We start from the raw sequence: 23,215 nt of genomic DNA, 5'->3' as shown, positions 1-23,215 counted from the left end.
CTACCATCTTTTGTACACTAAGGCTGCGTTTAGACAGGCAACCCAATTATGATATTTTTTGCATTAATTGGGTCTTTTAACCAATCACCAATCAAATATTTTCACATCAGCTCTTTTTCATTGCTGATCTGATTGGTCAAAAGACCAATTAGTGAGATAAAAAAATCTGAATGGAGCTGCCTGTGTAAATGCACCCTGTGCCTTTAACAAGTGTAAATGGGCACATAGGGAGAATCTCAATTGCATACTCCTCGAGTCCTCTCTCCTCAAAACTCATTGGATGAGAAAGCAAAGGGTGCCTCCTCTCTGACCTCTTCTAATGGGTTTTGGGAAGGAGGAGAAAACAGAGGTGTCACAGTCTGTCCTTTTGAATCAGAATCTTTACCTGCCAAAGTCATGTTACGATATATCAGTTATCCTGTTAGAGCTTTCGTGCTGAATCCACTGCAGTGTTTCAGGTGCCACGTCACACCAGTGTGTAAGAGGGAGATTCCAAGACGTGGGAAGTGTGCAGGAGGGCATGGGACAGAGGATTGTGTAGATTCTGTGGAAAAAGTTGTGTGTGCAATGTTGCTCTGCAATGTTGCCCATGTTGCTAGGGATTGGAAGTGTCCGGTGCGAGAGAGGCAGGTTGAGGTGGCCAGAGTCAGAGTAGTGTAGAAGGTGTCATACGCTGAGGCTGAGAAGAAAGTAGAGGAGGATGGGTCAAGGGTGAGGGATCCTGGCAGGATCCCTGTGAGTAGGAGATCTGTGCCAGCAAAGAGGGATAGGCCAACAAGTGATATATACTTCAGTAACAAAAAATAAATGTTCTGGTTGCAGCTGCAGAGAAGTATTTGGTTGTATGAGATTTGACTTCAGAAGAGTTAGTGTGTTGAGTGGTGGTGTCCCGTCCTCTCAGGCCATTGGCATGGTGTAGGAGCAGATAGGGTCAAAGTAGTGGATTGGGCTAGTGGGTTTTTAATGAGTGTAGGGTTAGTTGAAGGGTGTTTTTATTTTATTTAGTATTTTCTATCACAAAGTATAATGGGGGCGGTAAGGCAACATATTGGATGCCAACTCCCGTTAAACCCCACCGAAGAGGAGGGGACGCGAGGAGTATACAATTAAGATTCTTCCTTACACAGGCACACACTCTGTCGATCAGGCATTGGCTGGCGTTGAACCTCACTTGATACTCTGAAAAAGGATATCAAAAGAATATATAAATAGGTGACAAAATACAGACCAGTCTTTGGTAAAGTAAAGACAGTCAACTTACCAAAACCAATATCATACATTCTATCTGCCTCACAAACACCAGTAACCAGCAGTGTGTTAATCTAAACAGGAGGCCTGTCCTACTCTAGTTCAGCTGTAAGCAAGTGGATCGGATCTGCTAGCTAAAACACCAGGAATACCACTCACTTCCGGGTGGTGGCATTCTTTCTCACATGGCCTTCTCTCAATTGCATACTCCTCACACCCTCCCTCTTCCTCAAAACCCATTGGAAGAGAAGATCAGAGGAGAGGGACCTCTGGATTTCTCATCCAATGGGTATGAGGTGGCGGTAAGGAGAGCACATACAAGGAGATTGCAATTGAGATTCTCCATATGTGTGAGGATAGAGATGCACTAGGAGTTGTGGCTGGCTATGGATACCTTCTAAAAAGGTACCCTACAAACCACGACTAAAAACCACATTTTATTAACAAAAATTAGACCATTGTTTTTTCACATGTATCTACTCAGTCTTAACCCTATTGTCTATGGAAGTTACATGTCCACCGAGGAGCAAAAATGGCTCAAGGGTTAAATGCAAAACGGAATTGCCAATTATATCCTCACAATGACAGCTGCTTGTGTCACATCTTGTGTGCAAATTACAGATATTTATAACAGAGAACCTCACGGGTACTGTCATGCCTAAGACTAGTCATTTTCAAGACAGAAGCCAATTCCAAAATGGAAGCTTTTGAAACAGAATGTTATGGAGTTTGAGAGTTCAGTTTTTCACTAGCATATAACCACTTCTACAATATCAGGTGTCAAAACGTAGTGAGTGTTGACAAATGTGGGACCAAGTGAATTTATGTTTATTACAGTTCAGAACTTCTCTGTCAGATGCAGCTAAGTTTAGAATGCACACTTATAGAACTTCCATTGACAAATTACAAACAGAAAAGGAAACTATAGACAAAATAAACTGCCAGACATTTTTTAAATCAAAAATACTTGACATCCTCCTGTGAATGAACTCAAGCGTAGCCTCACACAAAAATTAAAAAATACATTTTACAGACACTCCACTTTCAAAAGCATAAAAAACACCTAAGTGACACAGAGGCACTTTACGAAGAAGTGAATACAAGCTGCAAAGTTCACAAACACAGATGGATTCACAGGAAGTAGTACTTCTAAAAAAAGGAGATCTGTCATTAACGTGGGTTGATAATATACACTCACATTTAGCCCAATAGGGCTGTGTTGGGTTACTCAGGGCTAAGAGTTTAACTAGAACGACAGGGGTGTCCAGTGAGAAAGGACGTAAGAATACAACAGACATCTCAATCACAGGTGTTTTCTGTGGCGTCAGGACTGCATAACAGCTCCACTGCTCCCTTCTATTGACCAGAAAGATTGACCATCTCACTTATGGTGAGGTTAAAACTATCTGGATGGTATATTTACAGTACATTTCTTTCTCCATGCACAGTAGAGTGGAACTCTATCCAAAATCTCAAAACTTCTTCAGACAAGATGACAATCAGGAGCCATGTTACTGAATCCCCAACCAATGCAGGATAGCATGTCTTTCCCCTTGCATTTAGACCGCGCAGTAGGGTCGGTTCACACATTAACCCTTAAATTCTGTGCACGTTTCAGCTGAAATGACCAGCTGTGCATCTACAGACTAGGCATGCTCATCTAAGAACAGTTGGTTGGTTGCTTTTCAGGTGATGTGTTTTAGTTGTCCCACCTACTCTTTTTGCGTTTTGGTGGATCTGGGACTGCAAAGCTGTCTTCCTCTCGGTCTCCTTTCCCCTCAGCTCTGTCCCCCCTTCCTTCACTCTCTGCCCTGTCTCCACTCTCCCTGTCACTTCTACAATCGTCTCGCTCTCTGTCCCTTCTACTTCCGTCTCCATTACGACTATCGCCATGGCGCCCGCTGCTGCCATGGCGTTCCTTGTCCCCGTATCTGTCGCGGTCTGCGTGCCGGTCCCGCTCCCCATAGCGCTCCCGCTCTCCCCCGCCACTGTGCCGCTCGCTCCTGTCTCTCCTGTCACGATAGTGGCCATCTCCATGGCGACTCCTGTCATCACCATGTCTGTCACGGGGCCCTTCCCTGGGTGAGGGTGGGGCGGCATACCCCTGAGGAGCAGTGGCCTGGCTGTCTGACACAGAGCTCAGGGAGCCGGCGCTGGTGAAGCCTGCCATCTTGGTGCCCATGCCGAGGGCTGCTGGAGGGGCCATGGCTAAGGAGGGGGGCCCACGGGGCCGGTCTGGGCCCTCAGGGGCCCCGGTGGGGACGGAGCTCAGACTTCCAGCGCTGGTCCAACCTGAAGAGCTACTGGACTTAGTGGTGAGTTTAGGAACCATGCCGGACGCCGCCACAAAGTGGTTCTTATACTGAGACTGGGGAAAAATAGACACAACGATTAAAGAGGGACTTCTAGACGTACAGAAATAATTAATGATAAAAAGGGATAATTTAAAGCTAACAGAATAGATAGTGAGTGACAGTTTAATTACCTGGAAGGCTGACTTCATTGCTGACATGCGGTCTCCCATGGCTCCGGTAGGCTTGCTGTAGCTCTCATAGTTACCCATGGCAGCACTACGCTCCTGGATAAACAACAAAATGTCAACAATCACCAAGAGTTACACTATTATGCCACTGATCTACCAACAAGATAAAACACTACAAATAACACAATTTATGTTACAAATAGACATGGCCAACTCACAGAACTTTCAGCTCCCAATCCTGGCCTCTCTCTGTAACCCAGACCACCTCCTCCAATGTTTAGCTTCTTCCCTTTGCCGCCCTTGAAGCGTGATTTCCTGAACCAGGGATTCTGAGAGGAATACATCAAAGGAGGTCAGTAAAGACATCATATAAAATGAACCTTTCCATAGCCGTCCTCAATGGTCAGTCAGGGACATGTAGAATGGCTTACCTGCATTGCCAAGTCCATCAGTTCCTTAGAGACGCTTTGATTGGCTCCCTCCAGGTTACGCACAAGGTCTCCTGCAAATGATGTGTCTTTACTGGTGAGAAGGGTGTAGGCAACACCCTTTTCTCCAGCACGACCTGTTCGGCCAATTCGGTGTGTGTGTGTGTCGATGTCCCGAGCCACGTCATAGTTCACTACTGTGCGTATTGAAGGGATATCCAGACCACGAGCTAGGGAGGAAATGACAAAGAAGCAGTGAATGATAGAATGACAAGTATGTAGGAGCACTGGAATTCAGGCAAAAACAATCAAATCATTGTCAGTGTCTGTGTAATCATACACAGATCTCTGATGATTGGAACGTTGTGTCACATTCATTTCCTACCCCCTTGTCTGCAGCCCATCCCCACCTCACCTGCCACGTCGGTGGCCACCAGCACGGGCAGACTCTTCTTCTTGAAGTCAGCGATGACCTTGTTCCTCTCACTCTGGTCCATGTCTCCGTGCAGCAGGCCCAGGCTGTGGCCCTCCTGGGTCAGGTTGGTGGCCAGCTCGTCACAGTTGGCCTTCTTGGTGACGAAGATAAGTACAGAGCCAGAGGAGGTAAACTCCACCAGGCGGCGGGTCAGCCAGCCCCACTTCTCCACCCCACTGGGCATGATCTCCACTACCTGGGTCACATCCTCATTGGCCTGGGGAGGAAGGATGGAGGATTGAAGAGCATTAGATGACTAAACTCCAGAAAATGTTCTGCCGCCAGCTGGTTGACTGTTCTGGCAATGTAGAACTTTAAATAAATGACAGAAGTGGCAATCAGATGGTGTTAGAAGAGCCACTGGTCTGACCTCCCCGATGTCTCCCTGCACCACGCGGATGGGGTCCACCAGGATATCTCTAGCCAGCCTCTCAATCTTCTTACGGAAGGTGGCGCTGAACAGAAGAGCTGTGAGGACAGGAGTAAAGTTAAGGTTCATAGGACGGTGTTGTCTTATCTAAAGCCTCTAACAAGTGTACATGCACACATTCCCACACTTACTCTGTCGATCAGGTCGGACATGGCTGGCAATGGATCTCACTTGATACTCTGAAAAAAGTTTCCAAAAGTATATGATATAAATAGGTGTCAAACCAACTTCAGTGAACAATCAACTGGGCCTAGTGGTCATTGGGAACAAAATAAAGAAGGGAAAGACAACTTACCAAAGCCCATATCAAACATTCTATCTGCCTCATCAAACACCAGGTATGTCACTCTCTGCAGAGAGGTGGCCTTCTTTTTCACATGGTCAATCAGACGACCCTGTGTGAAGAACAACATACACAACCCAATAAGTGAAATGACCTCAGGGGATTATTTTCCTCCAATACATAAAGACTAAACACAGTCTACCACAGTGTTTGTCAACTAGAGCTCTTACCGGGGTGCACACAACTATCTCTGCCCCCTCCTGAAGAGCCTTGGCCTGCTCCCACATGCTGCCGCCTCCATACACTGCCACCGAGCGCAGGGAGTAGGCTTTCCCAAAACGCTTACACTCCGTGTGGATCTAGGGAGCACAACCATCATTTTCACAGGCCTAATCAACTTTTTGTCATGGAAATGTTTTGTTCCTGACCCATCTCTCCCTGGCTGTCTTACCTGCTGACAGAGCTCCCTGGTGGGGCACACGATGACTGCGATGGGCCCTTCTCCAGTCTCCAGTTCCTTCTGGTCCATGATGTGAACTAGCATGGGCCAGATGAAGGCTGCAGTCTTGCCACTACCAGTTTTCGCAATGCCAATCATGTCACGTCCACTCAGGGCAATTGGAACTCCCTACAGGACAGATGGGGAAGAAAATACAGGTGAGGCCTATTTGCTACTAAAGCAATATGAAAGTACCAAAAAGAAAGACCTAGGAAACAAGCTGCTTAGGTACCTGGCACTGAATAGGTGTTGGCTGAGTGTACTCCGACTTGCGGATTATGTGCATCAGCTGCTCATCAAACCCAAAGTGGGCGAAGCTGGTGGAGAGTTTAGGAGGGGCGGCACCAGACACCTGCCAAAGTCAATGAAGCAAAATAAATAGACAAGAGGCTTTCGGTTAAAGAGACAATGGGATCATACAACAGTTGTCTGTAAGTGGTATGTTGGCTATTGTGTGGTTGGGTTTAGATGTGGTTGTGTCCTTCTCCGGACACTTACTCGCAGGTTGAGTTTGTGTCTCAGCTCAAACACCTCTGTGCCTGTCAGGCTGAGAAGCTCCTCATGCTCGTTGTAGAAGTTCCTCTCAAAAGGTGGGTAGTCAATCTATAAGGGGATGACATAAATGTAGGACCTCAGACACTAAAATAAAATCTCCAATTGACAAGATAAGATATTACTTCCTGCCTCTTGGCTCAGATAGGTGCAGTATGCAGCTGTTACCTCAGAGTGGTCCATAGGGGGCAGGGGCATGATGATCTTCTTAGTGGTGGGGGCAATGGGATTCCCATCACTGTCGTAGTCTATGTTCTCATCCTCGTCCTCTGCGGTCAGCCCAGCTGTGGGATTCTCTGCCATGTAGCGGAAGTAGGCTTCCTGCACAGAGCACAGCCGCATGAGTCAACCAGAGTCAGCTTAAACGCCTAATGTAGCACACATTCATGCAGGCACTCTTACCACTCTCATAACCGGGGGATATACATTCAAATACAGTCAACGGCAAAATGCTCTGATGATCGCCCATATCAATGTCGGAGTCTAAGCCATTTTATGTTTTAACACTCAGTTTAAACCAGTCTTTGCGTTATTCGGGCTGAAATTGATCAGTGTCAGATTTTATAACCCCCCTTCACAAAGTAGTAAGACAACAACAGTCAATACCAAACATTCATTACAGTATGGCATATTTGAAAAGAGATGATAAACTATTAATCAATATGCTTAGTTTAGGCATGGGTATATTAAAAAATATATATAATTGACATCACAAGTATGCATGTAGATATCCAAGAAGGATAGGGTGAAGGATTCAACCTGCAATTGGGTTTGTTAGCATAGTGTGAGAGAGCGATAGAGAAAAAAAGAGCGAGAGATGTGGTAGGTGGTGAGACTTGGCCATTGATGGGTCGGGAGGGGAGGTTGGGGTCTGGAGGCTCTCTGATCAGTAGTAAATTATGAACGTTGGATGGATCACTTACTTGTTCATCTTCCTCTTCAATGTCATCACGTATACCCCTGTAAAAACAAGCGGAGAAAAAAAAACTTCCCTGCGACTCGTTTGTTCACCCATGATTCCCCACAACCTGTCTAATGTCACGCTTATCCCCTCCCTACAAAGTCGCCATGCAAGGCAGGCTTGATTAGTTACCTACAGTATGGACCAACTGGGGAAATTTAAGGTAATTGAATGGCAAGACAGATTATTTAAAATGAGACATATCTTTGCTCCACAGTGGTGAATGATTGCAGTTGAAGTGGGAACTTTATATCGACAGTATCTTAATAACATGCTAGAGTTTTGGGATGAGAATAGATTAATAATTTTGACACTTGACTAATTACAATGGAAATATGTGCAAATCAATACACAGGTGCATGGGAAGAATGTACTACACCTGCCTGCCTGGTGGCCTTGAATAGTGCCTTTGCTAATAATATTTTTGCTTATATTATTGAGAAGGTAATTTTGATGGACCTAAGCTTAAAGGGTAGAAATTGAAGGGATCTTACTTTTCAACCTTCTTTTCCTTCTCTTTTTCCTCCAGTTTCTTCATGTCTTTAGCTGCTTGGTCCTAGAGCAGACAAGAGGGTGAACAATATACCCCCCTGCAATATTTCCCAAAAGCTCTGTGACAATAACCCCAGATTTTAAACAGACAAACTACAGAGAAAATGTGTATATTCCTACATGATCCAGGTCTAAGAGGGGAATCCTTGACTCACCTCCACTTGGGCCATGAAGGCATCCAGAGGATCATCCTCACTGTCTGAGCCCCCTCTAGACTGGAATTGTTGCCGTGTGGGGGAGTTCTCAGCTGGGATATATGGCAAATCTGTGCTGCTTGACTCCTCTTCATCATCTTCAAAATACCTGGAAATGGGTTAGGAACATTATCACCAGTCAAATGTCATTGAAATCAATGTAATACATCCTGCATAACTGGTTGATAATACAGCATACGAAGCACACCAAACCCAACCCTAAAAGAAAGATAAGTCTATACTCACGCATTCTCTTCATCAAAATTTGCTCTTTTTGTTCCTATCTTGTAGAATGCAGGGAGTTGTTGGTTCTTGCCATATCCTCCAGCTGTCCCTGCGCCTCCGAAGGACGTGTGGGATTTCTGAGGCACGCGCAGTTCTTCTTTCTTTCCCCCTCCTCCACCACCACCACCAAGGGAAAAGCCTCCAAACCCGAATCCTCGCTTACCACTTGGGCCACCCTTGCTCCAGTTCATAGCTGTCCTACAGACATGAGGGGAAAAGAAAGATAATCACATTTGGTATTTGACTGTTGTACATTGCTGTTGCATTCCAGTCCATTCATCGCAGGCCTTGTGTCACCTACAAACGTCTGCTAAATGCTAATCATCTCGTAAATCACTGTCTGGGGGATGTCAAAGATTATCTGTGGCTTCTGGCAAATGAAAATATAAAATATCGCATTAATCTGTGTCTAGCTAATGTTTGGATCTCATTAATTGGCTAAATTAAACTAGCTAACGATAGCATGCTACGCTTCTCTAGGGCCGCAGCAGCACGACGAAGAAGTGGGTGTGTGACAAATGATTGACTGAGCAAATATGGCTTGTCAAAGGATATTTGCAAAATCAGTTAAACCTAGTGTACGTTATACACTATAAACAAACCTCATGGTTTCATGTACTGTTTATTTACCTGTTTTCACCACCAATAAAGATCTGTTTACCACTGCCAAATCTCACAGCGCGACTCGAAAGTGTTTTGCGTCATTACCGTGTGTAGACGTAGATTACGCGCGACGGATTGCTTCTCACAACAACGAACCAATCAACGCAAACATGTGACATTAGTTACCGCCCCTTTTCGATTATAGTTGTTTGTTTAAAATGGTAGCTAACAACTCGCTCCACCAGATACTAGCTAGCTAATTTTTCAAGTTATTAACATACAGGTAGGTTACTAGCTATCGTGGTTTATATAGCTACCTAGCTAATCTGTGTTTTTTAATGTAATGAAAAAGATAGCGTAAGCTAGCCACGCTAACGTTAGTTATAATTTTTTATATAGCTATATGTTACTGTAGCTAGCTAACGTTAGCTAGTAGTCCTGCTAATAAAATGTTTTTGGGCCTATCTATTATACTATTTGTGAAATGGTTTTCACATTAACATTAAAACTTAAATTATTCTATAGGCAGGTTATAGTTAGCTACATGTCTTGTTCATAGCGAAGTAACGTTAACGTGTTTCCTTTCCTCTGTTACTGTGTAAGTATTTCTTTTGGAGGTTTTTTTTCTGGATGGGGTTTCAGCGGTTCTAGCTGCCACAATCGACAGATCCATGTCTTTTCTGGTGAGTGAACTCAGTTAGCGCTCCCCTGCCTGTTAGCGCTCCGCCTAGAAAATATATCAAATACTTGTGCTGAATCCTTACAGTGTCACAGCAATGATCAGTTATTGGAGAAGTGATTGACCTGTGGTATCTGCACTTTCTTTCTCCCTCTCTCAATCCCAGCGTTGGGTCTCAGAGAAATTGAGTGTGGAGAGCCTGAGGGATTTTGAGTTTTTTGGAGGTAAGGTCAAAGGATATGCTGAAAAGGCTTCCCCAATCAACTGCTGCTTACACACAAGACCTATCATCAGCTATGAAGTTGCCCAACCCTCATACAGAACCTGCTAGCTATAAGTGCAGCTTTGCTTTCAAAACAAGATATTGCATTGCACAGTTTTTAAAAAGCAACACACTCTAACAAACAATTCGCATAATACAATTTAAACCTACTGGAATCCAATCAGCATTGGTTCTTTGGCAATATGTGGCTGGATACCTCTGTCTCCCACATAGATTCAGGACACATAAGAGCTACTGCTTGCTTCAATGTTCTGCAGGTGTCAAGTGTCTCACTGTACCTTACATGTGTGCCATGAAGAGAGTTTGTTCAGGTGTGATGTCTCCTTGTCTGGCAGACTTGATCAATGCAGTAAATATGCAGCCTCAGAATACTGCATGTCAGATTAATATTCTGTTGCGCCGTCGGTCTTTGTAGTATATACGAAGTTGACATGATACCTAGGTCAAATATTTATTAAGGAAATCATATTTTAAGGGTAACAGGTGTGGTGGAGATGAGGCATGTTCAAAGAGATGTTTCTACAGTATGTGGGTCTTATTAGACACTAACATGAGGACAGGAAAGCACTGTCAATTTATCAGTGGTTGAAGAATCGGTTTACATAGAGAGGAACTGAATAGCTGGGGAGGGGTGGCTTCACTATCAAGCTTTGCATTATCTTCATATTTCTGGGCGCTCAGCTCACATTGCATAATTGTTCTGTGTTCGTTCATACGCTTGATTTCACGTTTGGTTTTGGCTGCTTCCTGTTCCCATGGCAATGCATAATCACTCAATCCCGCTAGACTGAATCCTCAGATTCCTCACTGATTTAACAGATGCGTCAGAATGATCTAATTAGCCTAAACTGAATCCTCCTTGTTATGGGAGCCAGCTAGCAGCATTGATCCGACTCCTGCAACAAACACCACATGCTATAATTTACACTTACAGTGTACCTAATGGTTCCTGAGCTGCTCTAAACACATATCCTTCTCTTGTGTGTGTGTTTGTCATTGATGTGGTTTCTCTACCACAGAGCAAGCTCAGGGAAGCTCTCACAGGAAAGTAAGTGCAGTACTCCAGTTACGGCTCTCGATCGTTCCATCTGCCTGTGTGTGAGGGTGGAGCCAACGTGAATGTATTCACAAGCCCTGTGTGCTTTTGTGCATGGGCATCTGATTCACAATGCTGTGCTGTATGTGCTTTGTATTTTGAGGCCTATCCAACTTCACCCACCAGGGTTTCCTATTGGGGGAGTTGGGAGATTGGTGGAGCTTACAGTAGTGATGTCCTCTTGATGAGACATGGTTGGGTTGGAGAGAGCAACTGAGGTTGTCAAGTCTGATGAAAAAAAGATGTGATCAGTATAAGTGGACAGATGGATCACCTCATTAATACTACTTGTTACCTGATGGCTCCATCGGTTGCTCCAGAGACCAAAACAGTCCTTCCTGATTCATGAAGTTGACCTCAGTTTGTGTCTTTTAGAGTGGGCAATGATGGGTCATCCGTAATTACCAGGCTTAATTGACCTGCACTTGTCTTTTCCGGCTGTCACGGAAAACGGCTTTTTGGTCTCAGCTGACAGATAATCTCCCTGTAAAGCCGGCCTTAATGGGCCCTTAAGAACTTCGGTGTGGTCTTAACATGGTGTTACTATTTGATTTATGGTTTCTGTTGTTCTTCACTGAAAGTCCTCACTAATTTTGACCAAGCCTGTTTCATGTTTGTGAAGTAGTTTAAGTGTGGACACTTTGTCTATTGCCTGTGTTCACTGTACTTCTCCCCTACTAGAAAGCAGAGGGAATGTAGGTGGGTGGTGGGAGGGTATGAGCAACTGGTTATTTGTTCATGTCTAATGTGTCACTGTTGTGGAAATCTCTGGATCCACCAATGGTTGTGAACTGGAGTTGAATGGAATGGATCGAGTTCCATTTTTGGCAACGCATGGCAACCCCGTCTGAGTGATTTAACGTGATGGGCATCTACCTCACAATGCTGGCTGGAAATTGGTAGAGAAATGGTTACTAAGCATATTTAAAAAAATAATAATAAAAAAAATAACCTAGTACAGTTAAAGTCGGAAGTTTGCATACACCTTAGTCAAATACATTTAAACTCAGTTTTTCACAATTCCTGACATTTAATCCTAGTAAAAATTCCCTGTCTTAGGTCAGTTAGGATCACCACTTTATTTTAAGAATGTGAAATGTCAGAATATTAGTAGAGTATGATTTTTATTTCTTTTATCACATTCCCAGTGGGTTAGAAGTTTTCATGCACTCAGTTAGTATTTGGTAGCATTGCCTTTAAATTGTTTAGCTTGGGTCAAACGTCTCTGGTAGCCTTCCACAAGCTTCCCACAATATGTTGGGTGAATTTTGGCCCATTCCTCCTGATAGAGCTGGTGTAACTGAGTCAGGTTTGCAGGCCTCCTTGCTCGCACACGCTTTTTCAGTTCTGCCCACAAATTTTCTATAGGATCTAGGTCAGGGCTTTGTGATGGCCACTCCAATACCTTGACTTTGTTGTCCTTAAGCCATTTTGCCACAACTTTGGCAGTATGCTTGGGGGGGGTCATTGTCCATTTGGAAGACCCATTTGCAACCAAGCTTTAACTTCCTGACTGATGTCTTGAGATGTTGCTTCAATATCCACATAATTTTACTTCTTCATAATGCCATCTATTTTGTGAAGTGCACCAGTCCCTCCTGCAGCAAAGCACCCACACAACATGATGCTGCTTCACAGTTGGGATGGTGTTCTTTGGCTTGCAAGCCTCCCCCTTTTTCCTCCAAACATAATGATGTTCATTATGGCCAAACAGTTCTATTTTTGTTTCCTCAGACCAGAGGACATTTCGCCAAAAAGTACGATCTTTGTCCCCATGTGCAGTTGGAAACCGTAGTCTGGCTTTATGGCATTTTGGAGCACTGGCTTCTTCCTTGCTGAGCGGCCTTTCAGGTTATGTTGATATAGGACTCGTTTTACTGTGGATATAGATACTTTTGTACCGGTTTCCTCCAGCACTTTCACAAGGTCCTTTGCTGTTCTGGGATTGATTTGCACTTTTCGCACCAAAGTACGTTCATCTCTAGGAGACAGAACACATCTCCTTCCTGAGCGGTATGACGGCTGCGTGTCCCATGGTACTATTGTTTGTACAGATGAACGTGGTACCTTCATGCGTTTGGAAATTGCTCCCAAGGATGAGCCAGACTTGTGGAGGTCTACAATTGTTTTTCTGAGGTCTTTGCTGATTTCTTTTGATATTCCCAAGATGTCAAGCAAAGAGGCACTGAGTTTGAAGCTAGGTTTTGAAATGCATCCACAGGTACACCTCCAACTGACTTAATGATGTCAATTAGCTTATCAGAAGCTTCTAAAGCCATCATGTTCTGGAATTGTCCAAGCTGTTTAAAGGCACAGTCAACTTAGTGTATGTAAACTTCTGACCCACCGGAATTGTGAAACAGTGAAATAATCTGTCTGCAAACAATTGTTGGAAAAATGACTTGTCATGCACAAAGTAGATGTCCTAACCGACTTGCCAAAATTATATGTTGTTAACAAGAAATTAGGGGTTGAAAAACGAGTTTTAATGACTGCAACCTAAGTGTATGTAAACTTCTGACTTCAACCGTATGTTTAGGCCAACACCCCGTACCAGGGCTCTACAGTGGTACCATTTTGGTCGCATATGCATCGAAATATTTTACTGTTACCTGGAATTTTAATATGGGAGCACCAGTGCCCCTCGGGGGGGAAAAAATATTTTGTCTTTTTTGTCAATTCTTGTCAATAATACCTAAAATATTTTGCATTGTGCTCCTACATTTTAACATAAAAGCATGTGCTCCTTGTAAAGATTTTTTTTTTTTAGCATAGAGCCCTGCATATTTTTTTCCCAGTCAAACATTTTGACAGTGAAAATAGTTTTATTTCTGAGCATCTTTTAAGACTGTTATTGGATCCCTATTTTCATCTTTTGAGATGATACATGAGATGCTCACGTCTCCGCACAACAAGGGGAGTCATTATTCCAAAGGCGGGAAGGCAGGAAACAAGCTTAAGTCCAAAATAAGCCCATAGAAACACATTGGGCTCATTTTGGACACATGTTGGCGAGAGTGCAACCTCTTGCTTCGCCTCTTCCTCTCTGAACACACACATTATTATTTTTGGGTACCCACTCTGCATGTATCTTACCATGAGTGTTAATATTTCAAGCACTATGGTGTGATAAGGTTTAGAGAAGGCATGATTCATAAATGATGTAGCTTCTTGCTTATAATTTGCCACCAACAGAATTCAAACCTGAAGTTAGATGTTCTCCACTCAGTTCCACAAGTACTGCTCGTATACACTCCGTTCTGTAGTCTGCCTGTATATGATTTAGCATCAACCATCACGTCTGACCAAGCCTGTGCAGGCCACTCTCACAATGCCACAAGTAAAGCCCAACACAAAGGGCCAATATATGCTATAATTTCCAATGCTAACTCCTTCCCTGCTGCCGCCTCTCCCCCCCAGGCCCATGAAGACAGCCACGAGAGCCTGACCTCAGTCCCACGGCGGGACACCATGGGAAGCTTCCTCCCTGACAGCAGCGCCTATGAGCTCCTGACCATCCTAGGTCAGTCAGTCTCAGGCTTCCAACCCCAGTGACTTGGCTGCCAAGGCGCTTGTGTGTTTGTTGTTGAATACATTGTTTGTGCTCCTGTCTATAGTCTAATTTGGTGTGTGTGTGTGTTTTGCTGTGCTAGGTCGAGGCCTGGAGGACTTGATGACCGTCAACCTTGCCAGATACAGACCCACAGGGGAACATGTAGCAATCCGTCGGATTGACCTGGAGTCCTGCACCAATGAAATGGTCAACTACCTGCAGGTCTGGACCTGTCACCATCCATCTATCATTCTACCATCCATCTGTCACATTTCCCTTTGCCAGGCAGACAGACATCCGTCAAATCATCCTTGTCTTGATATCCCTCTTTCACTCCTCCACTCTGAGTGCATTCATCCCTTGCTTTATGACATCACCTGTTATGTAATCCAACCTCCCATCTCTGTCTGTCTAATTTGTATCTATTACATAACTCAATGTAATCTCCCTCTCTGTCCATTAAACCTAACCCAGTCGAATCTCTGTCTCTCTCTCAGGCTGAGCTCCATGTATCTAAGCTGTTCCACCACTCCAGCATCCTGCCCTACAGGAGCATCTTCATAGCAGAGAACGAGCTGTGGGTCATCTCTCCCTTCATGGCCTATGGTGAGGATTCACAGACAGGAGAGCACTGACTGTAACACTACACCACTCTGGTCCTAGTCAAATGTAGTCAAAAGCTAAATGTAGACCGGAGGACTCTAGTTACCATTCCCACACTAAGGTAATTTGTCTCCACCTAATCCTACTATTCACAGTTCTCTGCTCTCTCACTGACTAATGTAGTGTCTAACATGTCCTAGGGTCGGCCAGAGACCTGATCAGCAGCCACTTCACTGATGGGATGAATGAGCTGGCTATCGCTTACATCCTACTGGGCATGCTCAAAGCCCTGGACTACATCCACCACATGGGCTATGTACACCGGTAAGTACAAAGTACACACAGGCCCAGGACCTTTCATGCAGGATTGTGACATGGTGTCTAATTGTGTGTGTTTAGGAGCGTGAAGGCCAGCCACGTGTTGATCTCGGTAGACGGTCAGGTGTGTATGTCTGGTCTGAGGAGCATCATCAGTCTGATCCGTCACGGCCAGCGGGCCAGAGTGGTCCATGACTTCCCCCAGTACAGCATCAAGGTGCTGCCCTGGCTCAGCCCAGAGGTGCTGCAGCAGGTAACTCCATACCACACCTGGCTAACATACAATACCTTGCTTTTAAACTATAATACCTTAATTTGTTTCTATCGGTCAACCCTGGTGTGTGCGCATGTCAGAATCTGCAGGGATACGACTTCCGGTCAGACATCTACAGTCTTGGCATCACAGCCTGTGAGCTAGCCAATGGACATGTGCCCTTCAAAGACATGCCAGCCACACAGGTGACTAGAGGCCTGATCAACCCCTCACCCTACCTTTATTCTGAAAGATCTATATTCTGCCCCTCACTTGACTGGTATCTCTCTCCATTCCTCTTCCTCCCCTCTGTCCTCTAGATGTTGCTGGAGAAGCTGAACGGGACAGTCCCCTGTCTGTTGGACACCACCACCATCCCCCCAGAGGAGCTGACCATGAAGCCCTCCCGCTCTGGGGCTGACTCTGGGATCTGTGAGGGCCCCAGCACCGGAGGGGCCCACCACTCTAACGGAGAGCCCTCCTCCTCGGGGAGCCACCCCTATAGTCGTACCTTCTCTCCCCACTTCCATGCTTTTGTGGAGCTGTGTCTACAGAGGGACCCAGAGAAGAGGTGAACCATGCCAAGCTAGGCTGCTGGTCCTCACATTGATTGTCTTATGAATTTTAGCTCATTTAATTGTTTATTTCCTCCCCCCCACTCAGACCCTCAGCCAGTGCTCTCATTGGTCATTCCTTCTTCAAACAGGTCAGTAGGATCTAGTTCCTCAACATCAATGTACAACATTTCAGTCACCCCAATGAGATTTCTTTCCATTCCCTAGATCAAGCGTCGGCCATCGGAGGCTCTGCCTGAGCTGTTCCGGCCCGTAACGCCCATCACGGGCTTTGAGAGTACCCAGCCTCAGGATGCTGCCTCTGGACTGGCTAGCCTGGAGTCTGGCCTCAGCCACATGGATGTGGATGACTGGGACTTCTGACCACACAGGAACAGGAAGGAGGTGTGTGTAGTAACCAAGAGGTTAACAGGAGACGCTCTGAGAAGACTTCGGACTGGATTTACGCATTGTTCTTATTAAATGGCCCATGTAAATAATTCAAACTAAGCAGTTTCTCCTCCCTTTGACTGGGTTAACGCCAGCTTCCATCTCACCTCTTTGCTATCGCTCTAGTCTAAAAGATGCATGAGCAGACAGACCCTTGCACTGACTGACACCCAATTCCTCTCACGCACACATCTCTCCAGATTCTACTAAAGCTCTGGACCCATCGAAGAACCGTATGGGGGAGTATGTCCAGTCAGCTCTTTCACTTGCCAATGGAGATGTTCCATTAAAGGTAAAGCAGGGAGACTACCTCTTATTTGATCTGAGCTGTACTTGACCCTATCTAGAGCCATCTGTTGACATTAAAGACCAGGAACTGACCGCATTACCAAGGGTTGATCCAATCAGCCATCTAGCCAGCACAACAGATGGAAGATTCCAGAAGTTTGTCCAAGGCTATCACGAACCAGACAGTGTTTGCATTTCCTCACAGCTGAGAAGAGACTCTCATACTGAACCATCAGTTTTACAGGAGAGGGAAGAAAAAATCTGTTTCTACCTGAAACCCTCAACTGAAGATGGCAAAGCAAGTTAACACTAGACTGTGCCAACAGGTCCATGTATTTGATTAACCTTCCTGTTATTGGCCATTTATGTCCTGCAAAAAAGTGAATGTTACAATGGTGCTTGTTTCACGAAGGGAAAGTGTTGGGAGTGTCAACTATTTTACTTGATAAATACCTTTCACCTCGGGGCTCTCACTGTCATTGTATTGTAAGTAATCAGTCAATAACTATTTAAAAAATCAAGTTTTATTTCGGAAGGCTTGACATTGACCCAATGAAACAACACGGAGACAGACACTGATGAAATTGGACAGGTACTGTATTTACAGTAGGTTGCTAATCTTCTTCATCAGAGGGTGGCTGGTCTAGCATGGCTTGGTGTTTGGCGATCTTGGCTGCCAGCTCTGTAGAGAGAAAACACTTAGGGCTACTGCCTGGAGCTCAATAACGCCACGGGCCTGAATATTCGAGCAGTGAGCTTTTTCTATTTGACTGACTATAGACTAGTCCTTTACCCGATGTGCATTTTAACGTCACCACAGACGACTTCAATGATTGCGGTCTCAGACTGAAGTATGTAGCAAATGATAGAGCAGAGGAGGAATTCAGCTTGGAGTCAGGCAACATAAGCTCCATGGTCAACACCAAACTACTGTAGCTTTAGTTTTGTTTTCTTAGCTCAAAGTGATGCTTTGGTGGACCATCCAAGGCCATTACCTAATGTACATGCCATACCACTACGCTGACCATGGTAATTGAGATGCATTATCCTCACCTTTAGCTGGGTTGAAGACGCCGTTGGTCTGGACATTACACACATAGCAGCGCTGGGACTTGCGGTAGTGCTGAAGAGCACAGGTCTCACAGAAGTAGTGCCGACACCTGCGGGAGAGAAGACATGAGTGGTTTGATTAGCTGGAAGTTTCTCTACACACAATTAATGGTGAAGGAGTTCTTAAGGAGCATTGTCTTACTTGGTGATGACGGGGTTCTTAAAGGACTCTCGGCAGATGAAGCATTTGAAGGGCATGTCCTCCTCGTCACTGCTCACCTCGTAGTTCTCATCATCTACATACAGACCACACATTACTGAGCAGCTGTATCACACACACATCAACTCTCTAATCGGATGAATCTTAAATCTACACAGCCCTGTGTTTCTCCCCTGTTGTGAACCCACCGTTGGCCCCATAGCGCCCCTCGTCCAGCTCCCTCTCAATCTGCCAGCCATGTTTGTAGTCTGAGCGGTCATGGAGGAACTTGCAGCTGTCTAAGAGGGGAAAAGAAACACAAAGAAGACTTTCAGAGACTTCCACAGATGATTAATTCAAGTTGGAAGAGGACCTGTGCAAAGCTCAACATTGGTGGAGGCAACCTTCCAGCAAAGTCCCACTCACCTCCAAAGCCACAGAAGCCAGTCTCTTTGTAGTCCTTACAGATGTCTGGCTGGTAGTCCCACCTCACTGTGGCCCTCAGGTGCTCTGGGGCCCGGATTGGGCCCTTCCTGACAAAAGAAAAGAGAAAACACTGATGATGCAAATACATAGCAAAAACTATTAAAACTTTCCCCAAGACATTTCAACTTTACTCTGTCACATAACATGCATCCACACCTGACCATGCCAGAGGATGCATTTCCCATGGTGGAGTCTTTGGGCTTAATGTGCTTTTTGTAGTTGTTCATTCCTCTGTAGATCTTATCATCCTCTTTACCGGTCAGCTCCTGGTGAGGGAGAAGATAGAGACCCTTATTAAGCATTTGCGGACCAACGCTGTCCCAATTTACAACAAAACTGGGGGAAGAATGCAAATGATACAATACTAAGATGTAGATACACGAAGGGAACAAAGTTCCTCCAACAAGAGACAGATGTCTTGCCTCCTGGATCTTCTGACTCCTCTCAAAGATGGCCTGAGCATCATTGTCCTTTGCTGTGTCCAGCTCATAGATTGCAGTTGCTCCCATGTCATCTGGCCCCTCTGGTTTCTAAACACAGCAAAGGGAGGAGGACGAGATTGATAGCTTTATATGGGGCTGAGCAATAAAGGGGTAGGTAGAATATAAATACAAAACATTGTTAATAGGTGAATTAATTAATAGATTAATGGGTAGAGGAGATGTCTTTTTCAAAATTACTCACCGCTGACCGTGTGGACTTGTAAGCGACAGTGACTTTCTTTCTTTCTTTCTCCTCGTCACTTTCAGCAGATGACACCTCCTCTCTCTCTACTTTTTTTGTCTGGGGGGAAGAGAATAATGATTTCACACTATAAAAAATGTTTCGTATAAAGACTGATTCGTTTGTAGTCAGTCATGGGACGTTACCCTTTGAATCATAGGGTTTGCTGAACCCGTCTTTTTTTCTTTTCTGACGACGGCATTCTTGTCTTCGTCACTGTTGCCATCTGACAATGGAGGAGGCAATGAGGCAAGCATCAGCATGTGAGTGGGACATTTCCGTGTTTACAGTACTCGGCCACTTGCACAATCATTTCCATGGCTTGGGTGTTTTATAGTTGGCAGTAGTTTTGTTTTTACTTAGCCCAATCTTTATGCTTTACTAAATAAACTTCAAATGTTAGCTAACTAGGTTAGTTAGCTACTATAGCTAGCTCGAGGACTATTACTAATAGCCATTGTTTTCATGCACAATGCAGTTTTTTGGTTAGCTTTGGAAACAACACTGAGCTGGACTTAAACACGGTAGCTCACCTTTGTCGCTGTCACTGGCTTTTCTCTTCCGAGCGTTGCATTTTTTGGTAGATTTTTTAAATAGAAAAGTACAGGTTGCCTTGGGTTCCCCCGACTCCGCCATCTTTCATTCTGTTTACAAAAAAAATGGTGACGTAACGATTTTAGAGCGACCTCTAGCGTAGAGGAGTCACACAATCATTTGGCACAATATTCCACCTTGTGGCCAATTATCTACAGCACAACATATACAATTAAGTAGAATACATTTGCATTTATTTCATGCCAATTTCTAATTGTTTTATTACATATTATTTGTAGATATGTTGTGGCGCAACTAAATAATATCCTATATAGTCAGTCATCATTTTCTATAGTGTTATAAAACCGCAAAGCACATTATGATAAAATGTAGGATTATTCAATGATGGGATATTTTATGTAGGCTAAATCAACGTATGTGCATTGGGTATCTTGATGCAGAGGGTATTTTAATTATACTCTCTGTCTATTCACCCTGTACAACTCGACCCTACACAACTCCATCGTTGTGCGTCAACGTAGAGCCCACTAATTAAGCATCACCTTCTCGCGGAGAACTGAGGACATCGGAATATATGGCATAGGCCTGCGGAGGGAGGGGTATTGGTGGTGCTGGGCTACCGGAAGGCTCCGTACAGCGGCTGAATGGAATCCGGCTGTGTCCGAAAAGCAATGGCTATGGGTTTGACATCGAAAAAGGCATCTTATCGGAGCGTCGGCGTAGAGCGAAAAAATCTCATCACCGTATGCAGGTAACACAAGGGAGCAGAGGTTTCGTGTGGTTGGCACGTCATGTGTTAACCACACATATTAGTTAATGCATGCATGGAAATAAATGTGTAATGGCTTAGGCTACAATGCATTAAGCGTTCGAATAATTTGCGGCGGCAATAGTTAAGTGTTAGTGCCAGCTCTGTGTCCTGTGTTGTTTGTTCCCAAACATACATTCTCATAAGAAAACGAAAAGAAAAACAAAAGGCAACATATTTCACAGCTATGGGCACTGTGGTAGCCTATACATTAGGCTACTTGGGGAAATTTAAATGGATAAACGTTTAATGTTTTTTTTTTTATCTTGGTAAATAACGGTGAGAGAGAATCAGATCGCCTTATAAATAAACAGCCACAAATGCGGTTTCACCTTGGTGGACACCCCGCTGTCTCCGCCGCTATGTCGGCCTATTTGAAAGGAAAGTGGATTAAATGGGGTGTGTGAGGCCTATGTTTGAGAGGGCATTGGTCCACCAGAATTCCCCAGGTCGGTGATGTAGCAATGACGACAACCTTCTTGAAACGAGGACATGATTTACCGCTTATAGAAATGCTGCTCCAAGATAATGACATCACAGTGAAATCGGATGTTTATTATGGTCATTGAATGCTGCTGTGCTGTACTCCTTATGCACTAAAAACACCCAGAGGAATTTCACCCGGTGGCCTGAGAGCTCTCAGAAAAAAGTATAGGCCTACAACATTTTTGCCAGCTCATCTATACCAGAGTAACTGATACCTACAGCTGATAATATACTTGCATAGCAGTCATACCCCTGTGTCTGGTTGTCATGGGAATTCTATTTGATAAATTGGTGAAGGAGAAGTTATGTTTTGCCCAATGTAGGCTAATGTATCATCAGTGCTCCATCCTAGAATATTCCTATTTGTAAAGGCATCATTCATGTGAATACTTCATGATGATAAACATTTGTCATGTAAATTAATATAATACTATATTCAATTTTATATATATATATATTCACAAATATTTCAAGAGTGTATATGTGTTTTTGCGAAATACCCAATGTGTCTTATCTCTTATGCATCTATACTGTAAGCTTCCTCTTCACTGTGTGTCCTCATGTCCGTCTGAGTCATCATGGTTTATATCCCTGTCTGCATATAAGGAGCTCCAGTAGGAACAGCAACTGGATTGTTGCCTCAGAAACGTGTGGGTCTGTGGCTTGTAGCTTGTATGTTAGCAATGTGAATATATTATCTGTGGGCACCCTCATGATGAGACGTGAACCTATCAGACGAGGCATGTATGTGTCCAGTGTGTGCTGTCACTCTGAGCGGCCAGGAGACCCATTGTCTTGCTGTCAGGGACACAACATTTTATCTCCTGAGGGAGGCATTGTTCTACAGAGGACCAACAGGAGTGACATCACTCAAGCTCCTGGTGCTCTCACTAAATACTTTATAGACAAAGAAATGAGCAGAAAATGAGTTACGCATTCTATGTGTAGTGTTGGTAGGCTTATATGGTTCATGACATTGTTACTAATCATGGATATCTTGTCATCCTTCCAATCCCATGACATCGACATTGGCCACATCCTCATGATATGACATGTTGAGTTTAGTGTTTGTTTGCTGCTTGGATAGAAGAATAAAGAGACAAATGAAAACTCCAGGAACACGATCAAGCACTTTTTATTACAGCACCTCTCTGTCAAGGGTTCTGTCTGCATTTAGTGGAACATAGTGTAATAGAACAGACATAGATCATGACCAAAAATAAAGAATGTTTTCAAAGACACAGACTTCAGACTCCAAGAAGGATTAGCGAGAGAACAAAGAGACATTTGTTGCAGTTCGGTCATTTTTCAGACACTGACCGTGCCAAGAACATTTAATCCAAGACATTTAAAGACACAGGCACAGGACACAAACCAAAACAAAAAATGTTCACAACAGTTTTTCATCAGTAATGCTAATCATACAGTTTTCTCCACTGGGAAAGACATTAATTACTTTTCAAGGAGAGCTATGAATTAAGTTTAATGCAAGGGTAATACATGTATTCCCCAGGCTTTGAATATCTGAAAGCATCTGTGTCGATGTCAAGTCTACCTTTTGTATTGTGCAGTCTAAGATGGGCTGTAAGTCATAGAGGCCTCTTTTCCTGCCAGACAGACGTATACCACTTCCATGTGTCAGCCAATGACAGCCCTTGTCCCAGGTGGTGTTCAAGTTGACAAAGGTTGTGAATGTTTGTGACCTCAGGACCTCTGGCTGTGCATAGAGTCAGGCTGATGTTGTGTGTGTCTCATTGTGCAGGCAGGGCTGCCAGCAGGGCAGAGCAGGGCAGCCTTGGGGCAAAGAATAGAGGGTGGATCTGTGCTCCAGACTAATGC

General features: G+C 44.4%; 4 protein-coding genes across 8 annotated transcripts in view; 2 read left to right on the top strand and 2 right to left on the bottom strand.

The window, feature by feature from the left end:
• Positions 1-2,182: 2,182 nt before the first annotated feature.
• Positions 2,183-9,127, bottom strand: LOC129833556 (ATP-dependent RNA helicase DDX42-like). 2 transcript variants are annotated; one of them, XM_055898234.1, is made up of 18 exons: positions 9,020-9,127; positions 8,351-8,587; positions 8,066-8,213; positions 7,853-7,914; positions 7,321-7,357; positions 6,566-6,718; positions 6,344-6,448; positions 6,078-6,197; positions 5,798-5,974; positions 5,577-5,705; positions 5,359-5,458; positions 5,195-5,242; positions 5,004-5,101; positions 4,574-4,850; positions 4,162-4,388; positions 3,949-4,059; positions 3,734-3,826; positions 2,183-3,616 (listed from the first exon to the last, which is right to left on the bottom strand). In XM_055898234.1, the coding sequence occupies exons 2-18, from the start codon at positions 8,578-8,580 to the stop codon at positions 2,948-2,950; spliced, it is 2,784 nt and encodes a 927-aa protein (XP_055754209.1). In that variant the 5' UTR covers positions 8,581-8,587; positions 9,020-9,127; the 3' UTR covers positions 2,183-2,947. The 2 variants fall into 2 exon arrangements, with proteins under 2 accessions (XP_055754209.1, XP_055754210.1); XM_055898235.1 differs by lacking the exons at positions 7,321-7,357; positions 8,066-8,213; positions 8,351-8,587; positions 9,020-9,127 and having other exon boundaries at positions 7,853-7,919.
• A 39-nt stretch (positions 9,128-9,166) lies between these two features.
• Positions 9,167-17,532, top strand: LOC129833559 (STE20-related kinase adapter protein alpha-like). 3 transcript variants are annotated; one of them, XM_055898237.1, is made up of 13 exons: positions 9,167-9,275; positions 9,596-9,675; positions 9,838-9,895; positions 10,974-11,002; positions 14,471-14,573; positions 14,704-14,825; positions 15,101-15,209; positions 15,407-15,530; positions 15,606-15,777; positions 15,879-15,983; positions 16,098-16,348; positions 16,441-16,483; positions 16,560-17,532. In XM_055898237.1, the coding sequence occupies exons 2-13, from the start codon at positions 9,664-9,666 to the stop codon at positions 16,713-16,715; spliced, it is 1,284 nt and encodes a 427-aa protein (XP_055754212.1). In that variant the 5' UTR covers positions 9,167-9,275; positions 9,596-9,663; the 3' UTR covers positions 16,716-17,532. The 3 variants fall into 3 exon arrangements, with proteins under 3 accessions (XP_055754212.1, XP_055754214.1, XP_055754215.1); XM_055898239.1 differs by lacking the exons at positions 9,838-9,895; positions 10,974-11,002; XM_055898240.1 differs by lacking the exons at positions 9,167-9,275; positions 10,974-11,002 and having other exon boundaries at positions 9,644-9,675.
• LOC129833561 (E3 ubiquitin-protein ligase RNF113A-like) lies at positions 9,937-20,197 on the bottom strand. 2 transcript variants are annotated; one of them, XM_055898243.1, is made up of 10 exons: positions 20,061-20,197; positions 19,674-19,753; positions 19,489-19,587; positions 19,227-19,334; positions 18,961-19,070; positions 18,745-18,851; positions 18,528-18,617; positions 18,322-18,415; positions 18,123-18,229; positions 9,937-11,278 (listed from the first exon to the last, which is right to left on the bottom strand). In XM_055898243.1, exons 1-10 carry the CDS (start codon positions 20,161-20,163, stop codon positions 11,166-11,168), a joined length of 1,011 nt encoding a protein of 336 aa, XP_055754218.1. In that variant the 5' UTR covers positions 20,164-20,197; the 3' UTR covers positions 9,937-11,165. The 2 variants fall into 2 exon arrangements, with proteins under 2 accessions (XP_055754218.1, XP_055754219.1); XM_055898244.1 differs by lacking the exon at positions 9,937-11,278 and adding an exon at positions 17,576-17,751 and having other exon boundaries at positions 20,061-20,196.
• Positions 20,198-20,550: 353 nt separating this feature from the next.
• Positions 20,551-23,215, top strand: part of LOC129833558 (RUN domain-containing protein 3A-like) — a 14,436-nt gene continuing 11,771 nt past the window's right edge. Inside the window, exon 1 of the mRNA XM_055898236.1 lies at positions 20,551-20,833. Coding sequence (XP_055754211.1) covers positions 20,727-20,833 — 107 coding nt within the window. The 5' untranslated portion in view covers positions 20,551-20,726. The remainder of the gene's footprint in view (positions 20,834-23,215) is intronic.

The sequence above is a fragment of the Salvelinus fontinalis genome, chromosome 34 (assembly GCF_029448725.1).
Source record: "Salvelinus fontinalis isolate EN_2023a chromosome 34, ASM2944872v1, whole genome shotgun sequence".
Lineage (NCBI taxonomy): Eukaryota > Metazoa > Chordata > Actinopteri > Salmoniformes > Salmonidae > Salvelinus > Salvelinus fontinalis.
This window is presented reverse-complemented; position numbering and strand designations above follow the sequence as displayed.